The 14,634-nt window shown below is 49.2% G+C and overlaps 1 protein-coding gene across 2 annotated transcripts in view; it reads right to left on the reverse strand.

The window, feature by feature from the left end:
* Nucleotides 1-3,765: 3,765 nt before the first annotated feature.
* The window catches only part of NEGR1 (neuronal growth regulator 1), a 188,665-nt gene continuing 177,796 nt past the window's right edge, over nt 3,766-14,634 (reverse strand). For both annotated transcript variants that reach the window (XM_069022701.1, XM_069022700.1), the window contains one exon: nt 3,766-4,291. In XM_069022701.1, the coding sequence (XP_068878802.1) occupies nt 4,167-4,291 (125 nt within the window). In that variant the 3' untranslated portion in view covers nt 3,766-4,166. The remainder of the gene's footprint in view (nt 4,292-14,634) is intronic.

Below are 14,634 nucleotides of genomic sequence, written 5' to 3' on the forward strand. Positions count from 1 at the left end.
CGTCCCTGCTTGGCAAGGCCAAATTCAAAGCCACTTCCTCCCTTCCGTGCCAACACTGATTCCTCTGCTCTCAACACTAAGGCTGAATGGAGAGTTTTTAATTCCTGTTCTTTAAATTCCCTTTTTCTGTCAACATTTCCTCATTTCAAAGGATCCTGCGTTGCCAGCTGCAGCATGGCACGAGGGTGTGGGTAGGTGGCTCCACTCCCACAGCCCTGTGGGATTGGGGAACACCCAGACCCCTCACTCTGTCCCAGCTCCAAGGGATGTGGGTGTGCAGGGGGACACGGGAGAGGACGTGGCAGTTCTTGGTGGCACCACAGCACTGCCACCCCACAGCAAAGCCCGCACTGCCTGTGCTGGAGTGTCAGGATAAACGTCATCCTTTCCCTTCTCCTCCTCACACATGGCAGTTCATGCAAGGATTTTAAAATTACTGAAGACTCTTTTTAAAGAAATGCTTTCTCCCCTCATGTTTTTTCTCCAAAGAAACAAACCCCTCAATGGCAGCTGTGAAATATGGATTATTTACCTCCAGACTGGGCACGAGGCGGATCCAGCCTTAGAAGTAAATGCATATTTAGTCTTTAAGGCATATTTATCCATGTAAATACATATTTTGGTATACACATTCTTCAAAACACAGTTCTGTGGACTCAGTGGAGGTTTTGGTAGCAGAACATTTGCCATTGTCTATCTTGAACACTTGCTCAGAAAATGTGCAAAAAAAGCAGCTGTCACTGTGATGGGTTTAACACTCCTGGATCTTAAAAACAGCATCGACTCTAAAAAAAACCTATTGAAAAGCTAAAAAAAGCTGTCTGGCTCCGAAGGATGCTGCCAAGCTACAAACCCTTGAGAAGCTGCATTTGTTCCCAAGTTGTGAGACATCCCTCAGCTGAGTATCAGCACAGTTCCAGGGCCAGCAGTTGTGTGACAGCAGTGTCACCGCTCCGTGTGGGGACACAGCCCTGAGTTACTGCACAAGGAGGACCTTCCAGACTGGGGGGTTCCAACGTGACAACAACCCTGATGGAAATACTCAGCTAAGCCTTTTATTTTCATGTTGGAAAGGTGGGAATCAGTAGAGTCAGACTGGCCCGACAGACACGAACAGGGTGGGTCTGGACTCTGAGGAAGCGCAGAGCAAACCTTCAAACAGCTGCCCAAAGTGCAGCCCACAAATGACAGCGTTGGAACCAGGCGCTCCCTCCCAACCCCAAACACCCTCCCACCCCACAGTCCCTGGGACATGGCTGTGGTCACTCTGCTGCCCGTTTTGGGAGCACAGATCCCACCCGGCCTGTCCCACCCCAGCTCACTGCACGGAGCACGTTCATCCAGAGCCAGGTGTCTTCTTCATGTGACCCTCTCTGCCTGCAGCTCCCGTCCTGCCCAAATCCAGGCTGCAGAGCCCAGAGCAGCCCCTGGCCCCGGCAGCCTCTCGCTGCCCCTCACACACACCCAGCCCTGCTGAGCTCCCAGCACACTCCTGCCTCACCAAAACACCCCTGGCACCCAGACATGGCTCTGAATTCTGCTGTTCTTGTGGGTTTGGTTTTTTTTTCTTTTTGGACTTGACAACAATGATGTCCCCCCGAAGTGAAAATCAAACGGGGGACTGGACATCCGTGACACCCAGTGGCTCTCCCTGGTGCGACTGCAAACATTCAACACTTCATTGTATATTCTTTTTTCATATTTAATAAAGCTGCTGATCATTCTATTCTGTTGCTGGAAAGATCAGGTTCCAAATATCAGGAATCACTGGAATGCAATATATCATTGGAATGCAGGATTTGATCCAGCCACAGTATAGAACCCTCTCCCAGTTTTACACGTGTGGGTTGGGTCATCCATTTCCTTATTTTTTCGTTCATAAAACCGCACTGACACAAGACTTCCTGCAGCACCACTGTTTCTAGTGAATGGATTCTAAAATAGAGCACTTTAAAGCTGCAATACAAGAGAGATCGGGATATCAGGACTGATAAACTCATTTGAGTTGAGGTTGTACCCTTTCCTTGCAGAATGGGTTTGGTCATGTTATTCCAGGTTTTAAAAAATGCCACATTTCTGAAAACAGCAACTGCTTGGCACACGGCTGTAAATAATAAGAGAAAGAATACAATCTGTCACTGAACACATGCAAAGTGACCCAGGACATTTTATTGCCATCTTTTGGAGCCAACATCTCTCTGTTCCTGCCCCTTCTCAGCAAGGACAGCAGAGGCACTGCAGGTTCTGGCTGCACACTGGCCTGGGACAGTTCAGATGGAGCCCAGAAAACCCAAGAGTGCTCCTTGCTGGAAAATGGGATCTCTGTGCTGAGCTTGGGCCTGCTGAGCATTCCCAGCGCTCACCTGGTGCTGCTCACTGCCAAAACCTGCTGTGAGGAGAAAAAATGGGGAACTGGGAAATTTGTGTCACCTACTGGAGCTCAAACATGGAACCTGGGAATGATCACAGTAAGAGTGGTGCTGTCCCACCCCAGGCCAGGCTGGATGGGCTTGGAACAGCCTGGGGTAGTGGAAGTGTCCCTGCCCATGGCAGGGGTGGGGTGGGGTGGGATGGGCTTTGAGGTCCCTCCCAACCCAACCCAGTCTGGGACCCTGTGATAATGATTTTGTTATTCCTGCTGTCAAAAGTTGTTTGTGAGCAAGTCAGGAGCTCTTGGGGTCACCAGGGGATCTGGTGTCCCAGGGCTGCTGGCCACAGTCACCCCAGCGAGTTACACAGGTGGCAGTTTTCAGTCAGGTGTAAACTGTGAGCAACACTTCACACCAACACTGTCCAGGGGGTTTAAAGAATAAAGTACCATTAATCACTGTTTCTGAGCTTGATCCTTCAGTGTGTGACAGGAGTGTCCTCTCGAGGGCTGCAGCAGCAGGGGGTGGCATGTGAGGGCTGGGAGGTGACAGCCCTGCCCAGGGGAGCAGGTCCCCACCTCTCCTGCCTGTCGAGGTGGCTCTCTCGAGGATGGCCACATGCCCTCAGTAGTTACTGGAGCACCCTCGCTGCCACAGGGATATGTGTAGATACAAAATTCTGCCTGATACCCCAGGGATTTGCAGGTATCTCATGGTCCAAAGCATCCTTTATCATTGCTAAATCAGCCAAACCAGTACAAAATTAAGTGCAAGACAAATACCAATTCACATCGGCTTTGCCAGTAATACAAAAGGGACCATCCTGACACTGACAGCCAGGTGGGAATTTGGCTTTAGGGGGACTACGGGAAACGTTCCTACATTCAAAAGATGCCACAAAATAATCTGAGTTCTGTTTTAGAATGGGAAATGTTGTTTGTACAGAGGTCACCTACTTGTCAGTGGTGGTGGAGGGAGGAACAAAAAGGAGTTGGTGCTACCCTTGACCTAAACCCTCCCCCTGGAGGGGGGAGATTCTCCTCGGAGCCCCTAGCACCTTTGTCCTCACCGAGAGATTCCTTATGCTCAAAAGGATGCTTCAGCATTTCCCAAAACACATTCCAGATTTGTTGGAGAGGAAGAGGAAAGTCGTGTTTCATGAAGGCACAACCATGCTGAATTGGCAGGAAAGAGGGAAGAGAACAAAAGCAGTACTGCGCAATGCAGTTATAGTACAAGGCTCATTCTTGAAACCTGAATATCATGCTAGAAGAAAATCTAGATATGTGTAATATTTTGAAGAAATATTTTGAAGGCAATATTATTTGATTTTTTTTTTTTAAACTCAAAGAAGAACAAATGTTTTTGTGTAAATGTGGATAGGATGCTAGTTGAGAAGGGAACTGAATGTTTGTATTGCAGCCTTAAAGAAGCACATTTTTACTGCAATATCCTTTTTTTTGTAAACTACAGTCTGCGACTCAGCAGACCATGACTGAATGCTTCTGAAAACTTGTCGATTACAAACATGAAATCACAATTAATATCCTCTAAAAGTAATTTCAGAGTTCTCACGTCTTAAAAAAGGACAATGTGTACTGCTCCACAAGGTAATGCAGCTAATCAAAAAAAAAGGAGTCGAATTAAAGTATTTACATAATGAGCAATTCTACAGAAGGCGATCATCCCCATGTAAGCACTGATTATATCCCACGCTGCTTAACAAACTCTACCAGATTGGATCCAGTCATCAGCACTTTCAGAGAATCCTTAAAAGCCTTTTATGGGTCTTTACATTTAGTGCAGAATGATGTTCTTCAGGTAGAATATGCTGCTGAGGGAGGACAGCGTCAACACCAGGGACCAGCAGGAGAACAGCACCTCGGCGTCCCCGGTGATCCCGTACTGAGCTGTGCTGGGAGCTGCAAAGACAAGGAGAGGGGGTCAGTGACAGTTCCCACTCTCAGCCCCCCACATTCGCAGTCTGCAGGAATTGTTCTAAGCTGCCTCTCAGGGCAGCAGCAGAATTCCTCTGAAAAGCAGAGGAAACGCTGCGAGCGCGGCCCGGCCCTGCTGCCACCCCGCCCAGGGAATATCCCTGCTTGCTCCAAGAAGAGGAATTGTTTTTAAGGCAAGCATTTAAAAAGGGGAGTGCTTCGTTTTTAACCAGCTGCATAATTGATCCGTTTTTAAGTTACTGAGCATTAAGATCTGCAGTGCAATCAATGAGAGCGGGCTGGATTGGGCTCTCGTGGAAAACAGCTCCTTTTCTGCCTAACTCCAGAAGCCAAAGTTTGACAGCTGTGCTCAGCTAAAGACATTAATACTTATTTTGAAGAAATTGTATTTATTTGTTTACCACAAAGTCTTTCTCTATTCCTGGGTAAATACACACTAAGTACAAAGAGAGGGGAAATACAAGAAATCAGTGTTGAGAAGCAAGGGAGGAGCTGATCCCTGGGGCTGGGCTGGGGCAGGGATGGACCTGGGAGAAGCCTTGTCCTTGAAAGGACAAGGGGAACAGCCTTAAGGTGGATGAGTGTTGATTAAGGTGGGATATTGGGAAGGAATTGTTCCCTGGGAGGGTGGGCAGGCCCTGGCACAGGGTGCCCAGAGCAGCTGGGGCTGCCCCTGGATCCCTGGCAGTGCCCAAGGCCAGGCTGGACACTGGGGCTTGGAGCAGCCTGGGACAGTGGGAGGTGTCCCTGCCCATGGCAGGGGCTGGAATGGGTTGGGCTTTAAGGTCCCTTCCAACCCAAACCATTCCAGGATTCTATGAAACCCACGGGTTTGGTCCTGGAAAGCCACAGGCAGGAGGGAGGACAAGGAGCTGTTCCCTCACCCTGCACCAAACCCTGTTTGCTTTCACAGGATGTGGCCTCCCCAGTCCCAAATCTTGTTCAGCCCAAATCCTGGAACATGAATGTCCCTTTTGTTTCTGCACAGAACCCTGGAACTCCATTTTTAGAGTCTGACATTTTATTAGGCACAAAGGATGTGACACAACCCGAAATCCTCAGCTTTCCCCCCATGCAGAAAGGTTCAGGTAATAAAGCCAAAACAAAACAAGATTAAACTTGGTTTTGAAGCTTAGTTTAGTGACTGATGACTGTGACTAACTGCAGGCCAGGGTGCTTCCTCTCCTCTCATTAAAAAAGGACTTTCTGTGCTAAGTCAGGATGACAAATCAACCTTTAATTTATTACAGGGGCCGGGCGAGGAAGCTGAAGCATAACACAGGTGCTATTTCATTTTATGGTATGAAAAGAGTTTCCCCAACTTAAAGATAATTTGAGCTACAGTGGCTATAAAAGCGAGCGGAAAATTATGTAAATCTGATTTCCTGCATATGAACCAGCTCTGTCTTTCCAAGGCTTATTAAATCATACCTGGATTGTTTCTGCACAAAGGCACGAGGGGAGTTAATGGGGGGAGAATGCACTGACTTGGGGAGATAATAGAAAAGAGTTACAGTTCCCAAAGCTGCCTAAGCAGGAGAACTGGATGGGAAAGAAACCTGAAGGAGAAGCAAACCTGGAGAAGCTTAATTATCAGTTATGATGTCACACTAGGCCTCCTGGATGACACACAGCTTCAAATATTGGGCTAGACCCTTAAAAATTCTTACAAATTAATAATCTCCTGCAGACTTCTTCTTTTTCCCCTCAGAATTTTGATTAACTTTTCCCGTGGCTCCCTGAGTTCCTTGCTGGCCAAGCAAAATGCTGTTGCTAGATATTAATAAAATTCCATAGATTTGTGCTGATATATAAACTTTAAAAATAAACACACCTTTAAAATTTAAAGACTCTTATCATGGTCTGCTCAGTCCTTGATCTACTCCGAGTAATTATTTTGGGAAGGACTGAGCACTCCTTGCTTTCCTGAGCATTTGCTGTGCAGGGCCGTGCAAGGTCACTTTGTTCTTGGGCTTGGTAATTTTCAAAGCATTTTTTGATGGTTCTCCATGTCAGACTAAACCCTCAGTTTAGGGAGAAATCAAAAGCTTTAAATGTTTGAGAACAGCATAAACCAGATGCTTTTTTTCCCCCACTGAAATATTACCATGTCATTGTTTCACACACACACACGAGCTCCCAGGCTTAATATTTATGCAGGGAGATAATGGTGGAGGAATGTGTGATTAGGCTTTAAATAAAAGCTGCAATTATTTAAGTCTGTGATTACACCTGCAGCCATCCTGGGCATTTCCATAACCTCCATCCCCACCATCAGACAGAGCACGACATCAGAGCTGAGTTTACAGAGAGTGACAGAGCTCTGGGTGCCCGGAGAGGGGAAGGGGAGCAGAGCTTGGGCTGCACTGATCAGGCTGAGGATTCTCCTCCACAGCAGCTCTGGGTGGCTCTGTGACAGAAACCAGGGTCAAACTGTCTGGGTCCCCCTGTGCTGACCCTTGGGAAGGGGCTGGAGCCCCAGGAGAGGCTGAGGGAGCTGGGAAGGGGCTCAGCCTGGAGCAAAGGAGGCTCCGGGGGGACCTTGTGGCTCTGCACAAGTCCCTGACAGGAGGGGGCAGCCGGGGGGGGTCGGGCTCTGCTCCCAGGGAACAGGGACAGGAGGAGAGGGAACGGCCTCAGGCTGGGCCAGGGGAGGCTCAGGGTGGACAGCAGCAGGAATTTCTGCATGGAAAGGGTGGTCAGGCCTTGGCAGGGGCTGCCCAGGGAGGTTTGGCGTGCCCATCCCTGGGGGATTTCAAAGCCATGTGGATGTGGCACTTGGGGACATGGGTCAGGGGTGGCCTTGGCACTGCTGGGGACAGTTGGACTCTGTGGTCTGGGAGGGTTTTTCCAACCTGAAGGATTCCATGATTTTATGATCTGGTGCTGCAAATTAACTTCAGAGCCCTGGGAGTGATACCTTGAAGTACCTTAAAAGAAAGTGAATTTCCATTTAGAAAAAGATTAAAACAAGCTCCATGAACAGCCTGCTGTCTGAAATATCAAATGACCCAGGATTTAGAAGATGCAATGAGTTTAAAATGTCAGCTGCAGCCACTGAGGGGTAATAATTTACTTTCATGCTGCTGGGTAAGTCAAATTCTCCTCAAAGCCAGAGCGGCTGCATCCCTCTGGATAAGGGAGGAATGGGACACACACGGAGCATCACAGAGGAGCTGGGAAGGGACCCACTGGGGCCTCATGGACTCACAGAGTGACTGGGGTTGGAAATTGAGGTTGGAAGGGACCTTAAACATCATCTCAGTGGAAGGAGAAATCCCTGCCGAGGCCGTGGCTGCCGTCGGAGCACGGCCACCACCCAGTGCCAGGCACACCTCGGGTGCCCACGTGCTCTTGTAAGCTCTCCTTTCTTCCCATTTAGAGATTGTTGTACCTAATCCTAATGTTTTACACCAGCCAGCACTTGCGGAAATATTTAAGACACCGTTAGCACAGATAGGATTATATTCAGACATCTCTCCTGGTGCTGAATAGAAAGGAACAAAGTAATATTATATCAGTATCTCTAATTAATACAAGAGATTAGGAGAAGTGCTATGCTGGAACACACAAACCAGCATTTCCCAACACCAAGGGCTGCATCAACCAGAAATAATTATAAGCTTTAATGCTGATGCTGTGTAGACAAAAGCACAGACCCCTTTAGGTTGTCTGAATAAGCAAGACTAATTCTGTTAAATGGATTATGCAGGGAGATGTTAATAAGCATTTCATTTGACTATATTCAGGTTAATCATTTACTAAAGGAAAGCCTTAATAAATTGGATTTTTTGGTGCAACATTTAAAATATACAGAGAAGGAAGGAATAAACTAACTCAAGGTCAAAGCAATAAGGCAAAAAAAAAGAGGATGAAAAGGCTGGGCTGTCAAATAACGTTCTTTTAAAAGAAAAGATGGGGAGATAATGGGCCTCAGAAGGCTCAGAGAGGCCTAGGGATAACATCTCTACATTTTGTTACACTTGAAGCTGGTGGAGGATTTATGGATGTGGAGGAGAAGGTCGACAGTCTATAAAAGACTCTCTTAGGGAGCAGCAGTGGTGATGGGGAGAGAATGCCTGGAGAGCTCCGGAGCCTTTGGCCAGAGGGAAGCTTGGCAGGAGGAGGGAGAAACCTCCCGTTGTACCTCGAGGCCGGGAAGGACTGGGGAAAGCTTGACCTTGGGAGAACAAAACCCTAAAATCTTGTCTGAAAATGAATCATCGAAGACAGGCGGATTTGTTTAGTCTTATGCAAATGCAATCATCCTCAAGGCTGAGTGCCCGAGACAGGAAATGCACTGTGATGGAAAATTCAGGAGTGAAGTTAAATAGATCCGTCTGAAGGAGGAGGCCCTTTTGAAGTGTGTGCCAGATGGAGGCTGTGATTAAACAGAGCTTTGGCCACCATAATAACACTTGGAAAATGCTGGGAATTTCAGTAATGTGGAAATGCCTTTGGACCGTGGCCCTGGGAGCTGAGAGCTGCACGTGGGCACTCGGAAGGTCCTCCCCAGCCTGGTGTTCCTCTGTCCATGGCGTGGTTTAAAAAATCCCTCCTGTGCTGGCACTGCTGGGACACCTCCAGTGCTGGGGTCAGTGCTGGGGTCAGTGCTGGGGTCAGTGCTGGGGTCAGTGCTGGGCCCCTCAGGACAAGAAGGATACGGAGGGGCTGGAGCGTGTCCAGGGCAGGGAACGGAGCTGGGAAGGGGCTGGAGCACCAGGAGAGGCTGAGGGAGCTGGGAAGGGGCTGGAGCCCCAGGAGAATTCCTGAGGGAGCTGGGAAGGGGCTGAGCCTGGAGCAAAGGAGGCTCGGGGGGGACCTTGTGGCTCTGCACAAGTCCCTGACAGGAGGGGGCAGCCGGGGGGGTCGGGCTCTGCTCCCAGGGAACAGGGACAGGAGGAGAGGGAACGGCCTCAGGCTGGGCCAGGGTGGATATTGGGGAAATTCCTTCTGGAAAAGGCTGTCCAGGCCTGGCACAGCTGCCCAGGGCAGGGGTGGAACCTGTAGGGACAAGGATTCTGGCAGGAACATGGGAGGAATGTCCTGTGGGACTCCCCATCCCGCAGCATCACCTACATGAGATATTCCAGCTCAGGGCACAGCAGATTTGGCTCAGTCCATGTCTGGGCAGCCACTCCCCAGGTCTTGGGGCTGCAGTCTGGGGCAGGATCTTGCTTTTGTGTATGTTCTGTCAAGAGGAGCTCAGCACTACTGAGACAAATCTCTCTGAAAATCCTTGAGAAAGGACACAGGGAACATTGCAGAAGTTGTCCAAGAGCTGACTCTGCCCGGTGGATAAGCCAGAGCTGTGGAGGATAAAGCTGGAAAGTGCCAGGTGCTTAACAGAGGGGCTTTATCATCCTCTGAGATGGGAGTGTTGGCAGAAAGATTCGGGAGATGAGCCCCAGAAGAGTGATGGGGTTGATAAGAGAGGGGTGTTATCAGGCCCTGTCCATCAGCATTCACACACAGGGCTGCTGGCAGGGCAGGAACTAGAAAATGAAATGCTGATTTGTCCTTATTTCAAATTTAAATGAATAAAATAGCATTTTCTGAGTCTTAAAATGGAAAAACAGGGACTCAAAGATGATTGCTAGAACTGCAGGAGAAAAAAATCAACTGTTTGTTGTGCTAAAATCTGAAAGCCGAGTATTTTAAACACTTGAGCCGTGCCACCAGCAATGTCTTAAAGTGAAATATTACCCCAGTGTGTGTTTGTGTATGCACAGAAAATGAGGCAGAAGCATTTCTTGTTTCAGTCACGAAGACCCCAGTTGGGACATGCCCTGTGTCTAATTCAAACCTGATCTTGATGCTGATTTTGACTGAGGTAAAATATAAAATATGATATTTACAGGTTGAAAAAAAGAGTCAAGCAATGAACACACGGTAACCATGGCCACCAGCTGTGTAATTCATAATTGTGGGGATCTTTGCCAGGGAATTTGGGTTCCCTGGCTGTGGGAACCCTGGGCCAAGGAGGCAGAAGGAGACATGTGTTTCCCTCCCTGCCCTCCACAGCAGTCGGGGTCACCTTTCCCGTTCCCCGACAAATAACTCATGCTAAATACTGTAAACAGCAACAGGCTCATTTCAAACTGCTAAAAATACACCCAGCAGTGGAGATTTTAAAGTCAGATCATTCCTGCTTGTGCGGGTGGTGGGGCTGCCAGCCCCACTGTGCAGTGGCTCCAAGCAGAGCTGCCCAAGGAGCGCTGGACAGCCCTGGCACACGGGGGGCAGCGGGGCTGGGACTGAGGCTCTGGGGGCAAAAGGGGGTTAAGGGTCTTAATTCCTGTTCTCAAACAACCCTCTGGAACAAAGCATTCCCCAAGTCAGCAGCTGCTCAAAAGCACTCAGTGGTAACTGAAAATCCCTGCAGTTCCCAGTCCCTCTGTGGGATCTTGCTGTGGTTCCTGCTCAGTCATGGGGAAGAGAAGGCTCCAGGGAGAGCTCAGAGCCCCTGGCAGGGCCTGAAGGGGCTCCAGGAGAGCTGGAGAGGGACTGGGGACAAGGCATGGAGGGACAGGACACAGGGAATGGCTTCCCACTGCCAGAGGGCAGGGCTGGATGGGAGATTGGGAAGGAATTGTTTTCTGGGAGGGTGGGCAGGGGCTGGCACGGGGTGCCCAGAGCAGCTGTGGCTGCCCCTGGATCCCTGGCAGTGCCCAAGGCCAGGTTGGACATTGGGGCTTGGAGCAGCCTGGGACAGTGGGAGGTGTCCCTGCCCATGGCAGGGGTGGCACTGGGTGATCTCTATGGTCCCTCCCATCCCCGACCATTCCAGGATCCTGTGAATGTCCCTGGGTATCCCAGAATCAGAGCAATGGTGCTGCTCCAACAGTGCAGGACAAGCTTTGGTGACAGCTCCAAAACCATCCCCCATTTTCAACCCTCACTCATTGCTCAGGTGTGTCTTCAATGGAATTTCATTTAGACAGAGATAAACCTGATGCTATCAAACAGAAACACCTTCCCTGAAATACTGCAAGGGAGAAGAATCCCTCGAATGCCTTGATGGGATGAATGAAGTGGGCGCTGAGCACGGAGAGCTCCGAGTTTAACAGGATGAAATAGTACAGCCCTGATGGACTCGGATTCTGCTGCAAGGAATATTTCACAATCCTGAGAAGCATTTGTGAGGAAAATTACTGTGAGGGAACAGAATAAAATTTGGCTTTATATATCATCCTTTATACTCGAGTCGTGTCCCATTTCTTTGTGTGGCTGAGGAGAGCAGTCGTGTTGGAAAAATGAAACATCTCTGAGGAGCTCTGGAGCGATGGATGGGAGCAGCCTTGAGGAATGAGCTGACTTTGAACAGACAGAGGAGATACGAGCCCCAGTCCTGGGATGAACCCGTGCGTAATGGGATCACCACCTCATCCCCTCCAGCACAGGAGATGGCAGAAATCAGCCAAGGAGCAGGGAATTGATGGCTCTGGGCAGCAGGAGCAGACCCTGTCACCCACGGTCCCAAATCATGGCCCCTGGGCCTTCTAGGACTGTCCAAACACTCCTGGAGCTCCGGCAGCCTCGGGGCCATGCCCATTCCCTGGGGAGCCTGGGCAGTGCCCAGCACCCTCGGGGAGAAGAAGCTTTTCCAACCTTACTCAGATGCCTGAGTAAGGTTCAGCCTGTCCCTCCCCTCGTAAGAATCCTCCAGATTTACTTCTCTTGGCACAGTCAGGGCAAAGGAAAGCTCGAATCCAGCTTGGGTTTCTGAGTCCAAACCCTGTTGTCTTGTCTGGAAGAAGTGGAATGGCAACAACTGTTGAGGTAGAGGGGAACAGCCACTGGAAGGGATCACTGGAAAGGAACAGGTAAATAATGCATTGTTTCAGGGCACTGTGCACAGTCTGCTCACACAACTGCTTTGGGATGGGACGTGTTCAAGGCTGGGACTCCCTCCTCTCCCATATCTGCCCTGATTTTGGGTTCATCTGCAGCAAACAGCAAACCCAACCTTGTTTAGCCTGAAGTTAAATAGAAACCAAGCCTGATGCTGGGTCCTGCCTGGAAGCCCAAAATTAAACAGGAGAATGGCTCAGGATCTTCCACTGGATGTGGCAAACACAGCTTTGGTTAAGGGGACATTGAGAATAAACCATGAAAGTGCCAGAGAAAGCGCTGGGAGAAGCAAACCACTCATTCCCATTCCTGTTCCCCCATCCCTGTGTTGCAGGGTGTGGCACAGTTCTCTGTATCCCAGACCAGCAGGTCTGGAAAGGTTCTTGAGGGAAGGAGAACCAGGAAGAGCCGAGGACTGAGGCTCTCCATGGGGGATATTCCCACACCAAGGGATGGGGAAACTTTGGAGTCACCTGCCAGGGTTCCAGGTGGATAAATTCCCCACTCACACGTGGCATCAGCAGCACAACTATGGAGTGAAAACGTGGACTGCTGGGAAGCTCAGGTGAGCGTGAAGAGCTCTCGGCTCCTTGTGCAGACAATTCTGGCAGCCTGCAATAACTGCTTCCCTGACAATGTGGCTCTCATTTGTAAGTGTCACATTGGAGACAAGGAAAAGCATTTTAATGTGACAGAAAAATTTGACTTGGGAGCTAATTACTTTAATTTGAGAGAATTTTTGGCTCATCTGCATACTTGACAATTATTTACAACTTACATTGGTAATTAGAGGTTGGGTCTTGTGCTGAAATATTGCAAATGGCTTTGGAGACATTTGCTGATCCTCCTAACTTTGAGAGGAAATGAATTTATTAGTAGTTAATATGTAAAATATTTGTACTTCTGACCTTTTGTTAAACATTCTTCCTATATTTTAAATGATTGGTTGTCAGAGCCATTTTTCTCCAAGTGACGTGTGACATTGTAAATAAGCTCTTGAATTAAGCAGCACATTAAATCTCCGTGTTCAGTGGCAACCTTTGATAGTTCTCATATATCAGGGAGACTTTGTTGGTTCTGCTGTGTTGAGGCAATGTCATACAGCAGCGTGAATGATAATTTTTTCCACTGAACTTTCCAGTTTCTGCACGGTTTCCACATCATTCTTGTGCTCTTGACAAAGGATGTGGAATTAAGCAGGCTGGAACATGATTTCTCGCCTTTTTTTGGTGTACGAGGAAGTAAGTTTTTGGCTGGAAGTGCTGGTAGCCTTTAAGCAAATCTTCCACTGAGGTGGTTGGCAGATGATTTCTAAGATGTGGGGTTTATTCAGCTTTTCTGTTGATTTTCTTAAGCATTTCTGGAAGGTTCCTCTTGGTCATATTTCTGCATAGTGCATGTATTCCTCTCTTTTTATAGGAATATTAAAAGCCCCATAATCCGTGGAAATTTATTCCCGAACTGCACCAGTAGCCAAGGAATTAATCATCAATAATGTTTTGATTAGAAGAAGGTGGTGGATGAAGTAAATAACAAAGTCCAACTGTTTGCTAATTCCAGAAGTTACAGTGGCACCTTGAATCACAACAGCCTCAGGCTGGGCCAGGGGAGGCTCAGGGTGGACAGCAGCAGGAATTTCCCCATGGAAAGGGTGCTCAGGCCTTGGAACTGCCCAGGGAGGTTTGGAGTGCCCATCCCTGGAGGTGTCCAAGGAAGGGCTGGAGGTGGCACTCAGGGCTCTGGGCTGGGGACAAGGGGGGGATCTATCAGGGATTGGATCTGGGGGGCTTTTCCAACCTCAGTGATCTGGGATTCTGTGAGCTGTGTCATCCCCCAGGTCTGCCCTGGACACCAGCACTGCTCACTCCTGTCCTTTGTAACAGGGTACAGCTTGAATTGAAGGACACAGGAAAAGTCTCCTCCATAAGGGGATGCAGGCTCGCTGGCACCTGAACCAGCCCCCCTCTCTGCAGCACTACAGCGCCTGATGTGCTCAGCAGCAGGAGAACAAAGCAGGTTACCCTGGCAATTCTCCTTTCCCACAGTCAGCGAAGGCAGTGGCCACCCTTCCTTCCCTGCAGTAAAAAGCGCTGAGCCCGTTCATGAGGGATGATTGCAATTTCCACGGGGCTGTGTATGCAGGGAACAAACATAACTCATCACTGGCTGAGCTATTTGCTCTTCAGATCCAAGAGCGTTTGTCTCCAGCACTTGACGTGACATTAACTATTCATGGAACTCGAGAGTGTTCAAACACTGCCCGAGTAAAATTGTTACAACTTTTCAACTTGATTGAGATCTTCCCCGAGCCAGACTCTGCCGCAGCCAGCACCGGGCTCTCCACACATCGGGAACAGGGGAGTGTCCAGGTGCGGGGCTGGGAGCCATGGATGCCCCGCAGAGCCGGGCTCCTCCTCCGGACGGACCCCCGAGAGCTGCCTCGTCTGGGTCAG

The sequence above is a fragment of the Aphelocoma coerulescens genome, chromosome 8, assembly GCF_041296385.1.
Source record: "Aphelocoma coerulescens isolate FSJ_1873_10779 chromosome 8, UR_Acoe_1.0, whole genome shotgun sequence".
Classification (NCBI taxonomy): domain Eukaryota; kingdom Metazoa; phylum Chordata; class Aves; order Passeriformes; family Corvidae; genus Aphelocoma; species Aphelocoma coerulescens.